This window comes from Oncorhynchus mykiss, chromosome 1 (assembly GCF_057628025.1).
Source record: "Oncorhynchus mykiss isolate SJ-2025 chromosome 1, ASM5762802v1, whole genome shotgun sequence".
NCBI classification, from domain to species: domain Eukaryota; kingdom Metazoa; phylum Chordata; class Actinopteri; order Salmoniformes; family Salmonidae; genus Oncorhynchus; species Oncorhynchus mykiss.
Window position 1 is genome coordinate 65,778,353 of NC_143022.1, and position 9,519 is coordinate 65,787,871.

Sequence of the window (9,519 nt, forward strand, 5' to 3'; positions counted from 1 at the left end):
ATTGCAGGTCATGTATATCCACGTTTCATGTGACGATAGATGATGGATGACAGCTGTGGGCCAAGAATAAAAGGACCGTTGATCTGCAACAGAACATTATGGATATCTTCTGTTTGGTCGTTTTGTCCTCAAATTGAACAGCTGAAATCTTAGCAAAGTAGCAGTTTACATAGTTAACCAGTCAAAAAAAAATTCTGAAGAAAAATATCCAGCTACCAGAGTAATCGACAGCAATATACTGCTTTGACAGCTAAGCTAGCTAGTTAGCACACCAGATAGGTTCTCGACCAGACGTGTGACCAAGTAGTCACACCCTAATCTGGGGCAACATGAGTGAAATGTAGACCAGAATAATGCAACATGTAGTAGGACTTTTGTCATCGTGAAAGAAATTCATTTTTTTCAGAATCTGGACATGGCTGCCTCATCATGCTACAGCCGCCCGCGAGATAGCGCTTGCCAGCCAGTCTGCTAAATCAACTAGCTACATCGGAGCTTGAAAACAATTCGTTTTTTTTGTTGCACATATAATATTGTGGTATTATGAATTCACCCATGTATACATTTGTCGCCCGAGACGACAACAGTACTATTTATGCTGAAGTTTCCAAAATTCTCGTCGCTACTGGACAATGGAAGAGACTGAAAAAGGATAATCCCCGATTCAACTTGATGTTGGGCGAACGGAACAGACTGCCATTTGGACGGCTTGGTAAGAGTTAACACTTTTGGCATACGCAGTAAATGGTCTTACATTGCATTGAATGCATTTTGTTGCAGTGTCAGTATTCTTGTTCTCGCCCTCGAGCTAAACCCATGAATTGTGTCGCATGAAACCGCTGATGTAGACCTCTGATGGAGGCCCATAAGCTGATACACATCACAAGTGCTAATCTGGCACTCACTGCAATGCGCCCAGTCTCCTTGGGAGTCAAACCAAGACCTCCACATTATGCAAAAGTAAAAAGAAAGTTACTCCCTTAAACCACTGATAATTTTCCAGAATTATTCGTTTGTGGCCCACCCCTGTCTCAGTTTATGATCAAGAGTTTGGCCTTGACTATCCTGGAGCTTATTGTCTATTGCTACTTTGTTACAAAATTATAACCATATTTTGGTGATATCACTGTATCCACATGCATCCTTGGTCACTGAATCGTATCCTCTGTGGATAAGTCAGAAGATGCCACAAGTAGGCTATATTGGACACTGAAATGCCGTGTTTGACCTCTGAGAGGGAGAAGGACCTAAATGAATTCTTGTTTACACCGCCCTATTATAATCACTTTCATCCCTTTTTTTTCCTGCATGCGTTTGTTTCTCCTCCACAGGTCATGAGCCTGGACTGATGCAACTGGTGAATTATTACAGAGGAGCAGACAAGTTGTGCCGCAAAGCATCTTTAGTCAAGTAGGCATTTTCAAACCTTGACAAGTTGAAAAGGTTCCAGTGTAATAATTTTCATTTTGATGCTGTAATTTTCACAAAATCCTGCTGATACTGTAAATATCATCAATATCCGCTTACTTTGCATTGTGCAGGTTAATCAAGACTAGCCCGGAGCTTCCAGATCCTGGCAACTGGTTGCCTGAATCGTATATCATCTATCCTACTAACCTCAACACTCCCATTGCGCCTGCAAAGAATGGCATAAGCCACCTGAAAAGTAACCCCAAGACGGATGAAAGAGAAGTTTTCCTGGCCTCTTATCACTCAAGGAAGGAAAGCGGAGAGGGAACAGTGTGGATCGCCAAGTCATCTGCTGGAGCAAAAGGTACCAAACAGTCATCATGTCTAGAGGCTCATATTTCTACTAACAGCTAGTACTGCTAGATTCTGTAGTCATTTGGTATTATGGGGGTGGAGCTCTCTTTTTAAGCTAATGCATGCCTCATATTTTTGGAAGTTTCCTTTGACTACCCAGGGAGTTACAAACACTTTGTTGGCAAAATATCTATTCCAAGGATTGTATACAAAGATGAGGCTTGGGTTGGTTTTCTTGTTCCAGGTGCTGGGATTTTGATATCCCACGATGCAAATCAATTGCTGGAGTTCATTGATAATCAAGGGCAGGTTCATGTCATTCAGAAGTACCTAGAAAGACCACTACTGTTGCAACCTGGCAACCGTAAATTTGACATCAGGTAAGCGGCTGATACTAATACCTTTGAGTGATAGCACATCTAGTGTGTTTATTACACATTTATTACCAACAAAGACCATATTGGCTTCTAATACACAATTCAAGCTGTCTGAGGAACAGCAAAATAAGAAATGTTCTCGCTGGTGTTTTTCCCAGTAATCTGACTCTGCGGGTTTGCTGTTGTGTTCTTAGGAGCTGGGTGCTCGTGGACCATCAGTACAACATCTACCTTTACCGGGAGGGTGTGCTGCGGACGGCCTCGGAGCCCTACGACAGCTCCAACTTCCAGGACGTGACCAGCCACCTGACCAACCACTGCATCCAGAAAGAGCACTCTCAGAACTATGGCCGCTACGAGGAGGGCAACGAGATGTTCTTCGACGAGTTCCGGCAGTACCTGCTGAGCACCCACAACATAGTGCTGGAGACCAACATTTTACCTCAGATAAAGCAGATTATAAGGTAGCTACTTCTCCTCCGGTGCTGTTTTTTTACTTTGTTGAAGGAGATGGAAAAATACAGTTTTGTTCAATGACCTTAAACGTGGCCTTTCCCTTAACATTGCGAAGTTCTACAAATAGTTATTTATAGGTATTTGCTTCACAACTAGGCTATACTCTACTTAGACTCCTGACAATGGTTGTTCTGTCTGGTCTCCTAGGAGCTGTCTGACATGCATTGAACCTGCCATCAGCACTAAGCACTTGTCCTATCAGAGCTTCCAGCTCTTCGGCTTTGACTTCATGGTGGATGAGAGCTTCAAGGTGTGGCTGATAGAGATTAATGGAGCTCCGGCCTGCGCACAGTCAGTCCTATTTTATATTCTTCTCCCAGTGGTCATAAAAACGTAGGCTATAAAACTGTGTCTCTTATATTGTCCTGTTAATCCTCTTCCTCTTGCCTGCACTCGGTTGGGTCATCCTCTCTACATCCGTTATACTGTTATTCATTACATTTTATTCATAGAATCTTTGTTGATTTAAATGATTTGAGACCTGTGCATGGTGTGTGCTCTACTCAGACTGACCGGCAGTTGTTTGTTCATTCACGCCAAGAGGTTTGGGCTGAAATATTAATTCCTTTGAAAATGTTTGTTCCATTGTTCAAGGCTTAGAGGGCTTTACTAACTTTTCATGTTAGGATTTAATGGATGTTTTATTTTAAGATCTCTGACTTCCCGGTGAATCTGAATGTGCTTGAGTGTAAAATTGTCCTTTGAATTGATTTTCCATGCTAGATAAATTTTCTGGACTCTTGATCATTAATTCCTCCCTATATAATCTGTCTGATTTTAACTGGCATGGCATCTTATTAATTGCGCTGCTAACTCTCCCTCCTCTAGGAAACTCTACCCGGAGCTATGCCAAGGTATCGTGGACGTGGCCATCTCCACTGTCTTCACACTGAACAACGATTCCGAACCACGATCATCTTCCTCCTCCCCTGCTCCCTACTCCTCCTCCCCTTCATTTTCTGCTCTCACCTCATCCTCTTGTTCCTCTCCGAAACTGAGAGGACCTCTCCACGTGGGCCCATTCACCCGATTGTAAGTCCCCCCCCCCCCCCCCCCCCGCTTCAGAAGTTCCACCCTCCGCTCCTCACTTCTAGGCTTTTCTGAGAGGTCCTACAGGTCTGGAAGCTTGCCACCTCATTGGTTCTTGTTTGGCAAGTCTCAAAGTGGTTTACCCTTGTGATTGACTGAAGATTGAATGTGGGACCTTCTCGTATGTGCTACCAGATTTTCCTCTCTCATACACCACAATGGAAGGGCATTTCAGAGGAAAGCCTGGGCAGACATGCAGAATATGAATGTGGAGACTTGGTGAATGTTTGGGTGATGATGATGAATGGGCGACAGACTGATGACCGGTTTGGGGGTCCCAGAGCAATGAGAGAAGCCCTTGTGTTTCAGTGCTGCCACTGAGGCTCCCCTAGACTGTGTATGGATGACCTCTGAAGATGGAGGGGATGCTTTACTTATTATACAGACTAGTGCCTTACATCTCCACCCATACCCACTTAAAGATGCAACCTGACGAATTAGCATAGCATTTCTGCTACTGTGTGTTACGTGAGCCAGTGTATTGTCGGTCAGGCAAGTGTGTGTGTATGTGCGATGTAGACTCTTTTTTTTTTTATTATTATTTTTTTCTTCTTCTCTCTCTGGGTTTGTAGATCTTTGGGTTTATCCACAAAAGTTAGCATTCCTACATCTTTGTTTCATATCATGGTTATTCACAAAGCCCCGGAGAGTTTTGTGTACTGCAGTTTTTAAAAGTATTAAAGCAAAAAAATAGGAGGCATCCAGTTTCTATTTTATTGCTATGTAAATTGTATTATAGCTATTTGATAGCTATTATTCTGCGCATGCCGTGTAGTTTTTTTAGGTCTTCGATTTGAGACCTTTTTTCCCCAAGTTAATTTAGTCAGTGTTGTTAATTCCCCCCTTGTATAAGAGAAGATTCATAGACAGATTACTTATTTCTGTCAACAGAGTATTTGTTGAATGACTAGAGAAACCTTCCCTGTCCAACTGAGACTAGATTTGCAACTTTCTAACATTTCAAACTATTTTGAACCTTCTATGGTTCTGCCAGTAAAACTGTTAGAATTAGAATCGGTCACTTTTATTCTCCCAAGTACATTTACATATAGGCCTACTTGGAATTTGATTCGGTGAAATGGTGCTGCCACAGTACACAGAATCAACAAACAGAATATACAGTGCCTTGCGAAAGTATTCGGCCCCCTTGAACTTTGCGACCTTTTGCCACATTTCAGGCTTCAAACATAAAGATATAAAACTGTATTTTTTTTTGAAGAATCAACAACAAGTGGGACACAATCATGAAGTGGAACGACATTTATTGGATATTTCAAACTTTTTTAACAAATCAAAAACTGAAAAATTGGGCGTGCAAAATTATTCAGCCCCTTTACTTTCAGTGCAGCAAACTCTCTCCAGAAGTTCAGTGAGGATCTCTGAATGATCCAATGTTGACCTAAATGACTAATGATGATAAATACAATCCACCTGTGTGTAATCAAGTCTCCGTATAAATGCACCTGCACTGTGATAGTCTCAGAGGTCCGTTAAAAGCGCAGAGAGCATCATGAAGAACAAGGAACACACCAGGCAGGTCCGAGATACTGTTGTGAAGAAGTTTAAAGCCGGATTTGGATACAAAAATATTTCCCAAGCTTTAAACATCCCAAGGAGCACTGTGCAAGCGATAATATTGAAATGGAAGGAGTATCAGACCACTGCAAATCTCCCAAGACCTGGCCGTCCCTCTAAACTTTCAGCTCATACAAGGAGAACACTGATCAGAGATGCAGCCAAGAGGCCCATTATCACTCTGGATGAACTGCAGAGATCTACAGCTGAGGTGGGAGACTCTGTCCATAGGACAACAATCAGTCGTATATTGCACAAATCTGGCCTTTATGGAAGAGTGGCAAGAAGAAAGCCATTTCTTAAAGATATCCATAAAAAGTGTCGTTTAAAGTTTGCCACAAGCCACCTGGGAGACACACCAAACATGTGGAAGAAGGTGCTCTGGTCAGATGAAACCAAAATTGAACTTTTTGGCAACAATGCAAAACGTTATGTTTGGCGTAAAAGCAACACAGCTGAACACACCATCCCCACTGTCAAACATGGTGGTGGCAGCATCATGGTTTGGGCCTGCTTTTCTTCAGCAGGGACAGGGAAGATGGTTAAAATTGATGGGAAGATGGATGGAGCCAAATACAGGACCATTCTGGAAGAAAACCTGATGGAGTCTGCAAAAGACCTGAGACTGGGACGGAGATTTGTCTTCCAACAAGACAATGATCCAAAACATAAAGCAAAATCTACAATGGAATGGTTCAAAAATAAATATATCCAGGTGTTAAAATGGCCAAGTCAAAGTCCAGACCTGAATCCAATCGAGAATCTGTGGAAAGAACTGAAAACTGCTGTTCACAAATGCTCTCCATCCAACCTCACTGAGCTCGAGCTGTTTTGCAAGGAGGAATGGGAAAAAATGTCAGTCTCTCGATGTGCAAAACTGATAGAGACATACCCCAAGCGACTTACATCTGTAATCGCAGCAAAAGGTGGCGCTACAAAGTATTAACTTAAGGGGGCTGAATAATTTTGCACGCCCAATTTTTCAGTTTTTGATTTATTAAAAAAGTTTGAAATATCCAATAAATGTCGTTCCACTTCATGATTGTGTCCCACTTGTTGTTGATTCTTTACAAAAAAATACAGTTTTATATCTTTATGTTTGAAGCCTGAAATGTGGCAAAAGGTCGCAAAGTTCAAGGGGGCCGAATACTTTCGCAAGGCACTGTAGATGATAAACATATACAGATGGAATATATTGACAAGGAATTTACGAATCCACATACACTGTACACAGTTACGCACAGGGGACCTCCGCTACAGCTGTAAATCAGTTTTTGTCATCTTAAGAGGGACTGCATGTTGGTGTGGATGCATGTCAGTGTCTTATCTCCTAATGCAAGTAGGCCTATTCTCCCATTTTGCCTCTAATACTGAGAGTTCTTAGCCAAGCACTTCCTTTAAAATGGTCTCTTTATACTTTTTACCTTCCCAATAGGTCCATGAGACGCACCTGTTTGTCAAGAACTGCATTGCATTTTGACACCAGATGTTTTGAAATAGATTTGCGTAGTTCTGCACCAATTGCTTTTGCAGAAATGTTTGTTTAGTGTGTGTGTTGGTGATGCTTGCTCAAAGAAAATGTGTTTCTTGTTAGTTTTTGCTTGTTTATTTAAAACATGTAGTGAACTTGAATTAAACGTAGTAGCTTCAACCCCTGAATTGACTTAATGTCAATGCAAGTTTTTTTAATTTTTTTTTAAGCGGCAATCCATAGCAGTGAAACGGCCACGTCCATTTGCGATCTTACAACAACAGACCAACACTGTCCCCCCCCCCCCTCGGACATCATTGCATGCGCGATAGAACAGCAGTACTGAGTTTTTTTTTCTTCTTTTTACCACGATGCTGGATGCTCCTTTCTTCAAAACGATAACAAATGCGCCTGGGGCGGATCTCAGATTTAAGTGTATTTATTTTTTAAGTAGTTTAAGACTATAAACACAGTCAGTTAGGTTTTTAACACCGCTTCCATGATGTTAAGTGAACTTGTGAAACCTGCCTGCTAGAAAGTTGTTTTCCCTGCCCTTGTCTCTTTCTGTGTTTACACTGTGATATTCAATGTAGAACACCTGACCACATTCAGTTTACAGATGCTTTGTAGCATTATCACCAACAGTTATCCCATAGATTAAGTTACCTTGTCCTATGTTAAACTTTGTTTTAAGTATGAGTTAGTCCCTTAGCCACCAACTTCTTTCTTCAATATCACACATTTTCAAATATTTTTAGTTGAGGAAATGCTTCAACGTGTTTTGAGTGAAACACTACTTAAGGGACAACATTGAGACATTTAATCACTGTCTTTTTTTTATGTTTAAAGATTGCTATGAAGTATGGTATGAATGACTGCTTGAATAGTATCTGTTTGATATGCACATGGTCAAAGCATACAATGTTTATGAATTATAATCTATTTGTGGTTAAATGTTCGGTTAGTTTGTATATCAGAGGGGCACAAAAAAAAGGTGTTGTTTTCTAGATTGTTTTGCAAAATAAAAAAGACCAACTGTATTATTCAACACATTGCTTGGGAAAACAACCAAAGGAAATGATCAGTATTATTATACAAATTGGGGAAATGTCTTTCCATCAAAGGGAAGGGGTGCCTTAGTGGGAATTGCCTCTTGATGTTGGGAAGAAGCAATAGACCTCCTGCATATAAATGCACCTTTCATTTGTTTGATTGTAAAGATGTGAATTTGCCTATTGCTATTTGGCATATGTGTCTGTGTGACTGTTTTAATTGTTCAATCTTTTGTAATGTCTGGTTGTACTCATGCAGAGTTTCTTTGCACTGAACGTTTCCCATTTTTAATTACCTGCTTGGTAGGTTATGAATTCTTATTTCTTATCAATGAGAACTTGTTTGTATGTCTAAAATCAATCCACCCCTCAGTATTACTTCCCCAGCTATGAAATCTGTGGGTTTGATGTATTTCAAGTCCTTTTAAAGTGCATTCTGTATCTTCCTTTGAGTGTATCATGGCCATGGGAGACAAAGAAGTTAGATTGCAACTTTAAATCAATCATTATCAAACATTTTCACTAAACCAAGGCAGCCAAGAATAAATAAATCGGTTGACACAAAAGCAACATTGGCACATTGAAATGTTAACCTCTCCCCCAGTCAAAATGATTTAACTGTATTTAGTCAGATGAATGCCTGTTTCTTTTAGCTAATGTTTATCAAACTTTTGCATGAAAACTGTCACATTATCATGGAGAATAAAATGTATCGTTGATCTGAGTCTCCTGACTTCTCTTGTGGCGCATAAGACCCAGGGATTTACACTAGATATGACATGAAAGAAAATCATAGATGTTGTAAATGATTGCCAGCATTGACTTTATCCAACTGAATGGCAGTCATGATGACTGCAATCGACCAACACAAAGGGCGAGTTCGACATTGCAGCCGACTTTAAAGGCGAGTCGAGATTGACAGATCTCCAAATGTCCTTGCATCGTAAATAACTACTCTGTTGGTGCGTTCCTTTGCCAAATCTTACAATGCCTGGATAGGTGTTTTAAGTATCGGCTAACCACAAATGTTAGCAATCTGTCAGTTAATGACAGACGTTGGTCAAGTTCCCCTGATCAGATGTTGGATGCATCAACCAATGGTTGTGTGCCACGTCAGACTGACAGATTTCTATAACATGATGTGGTTGGCTTATGTAAAATACCTATCCAGGCATTGTAAGATCTGGCAGGCGACGGCTGGGAAGAGAAACACGCCCGTTGTCAGTCAGTCACAATTTACCCATTTATCACGGTTTTGATGCTCTCGAACACGGCCACAATCAAATCAAATTTTATTTGTCACATACACATGGTTAGCAGATGTTAATGCGAGTGTAGCGAAATGCTTGTGCTTCCTAGTTCCGACAATGCAGTAATAACCAACAAGTAATCTAGCTAACAATTCCAAAACGACTACCTTATAGACATGGGGATAAAGAATATGTACATAAAGATATATGAATGAGTGATGGTACAGAGCGGCATAGGCAAGATACAGTAGATGGTATTGAGTGCAGTATATACATATGAGATGAGTATGTAAACAAAGTGGCATAGTTAAAGTGGCTAGTGATACATGTATTACATAAAGATGCAGTAGATGATATAGAGTACAGTATATACGTATACATATGAGATTAATAATGTAGGGTATGTAAACATATTAGGTAGCATT

At 40.7% G+C, this 9,519-nt stretch overlaps 1 protein-coding gene across 1 annotated transcript; it reads left to right on the forward strand.

The window, feature by feature from the left end:
* On the forward strand, nt 1-8,563 carry LOC110526580 (tubulin--tyrosine ligase). The gene is made up of 7 exons (XM_036982281.2): nt 1-712; nt 1,332-1,410; nt 1,542-1,774; nt 2,009-2,144; nt 2,336-2,605; nt 2,805-2,948; nt 3,486-8,563. Exons 1-7 carry the CDS (start codon nt 544-546, stop codon nt 3,691-3,693), a joined length of 1,239 nt encoding a protein of 412 aa, XP_036838176.1. The 5' UTR covers nt 1-543; the 3' UTR covers nt 3,694-8,563.
* Nucleotides 8,564-9,519: the final 956 nt, after the last annotated feature.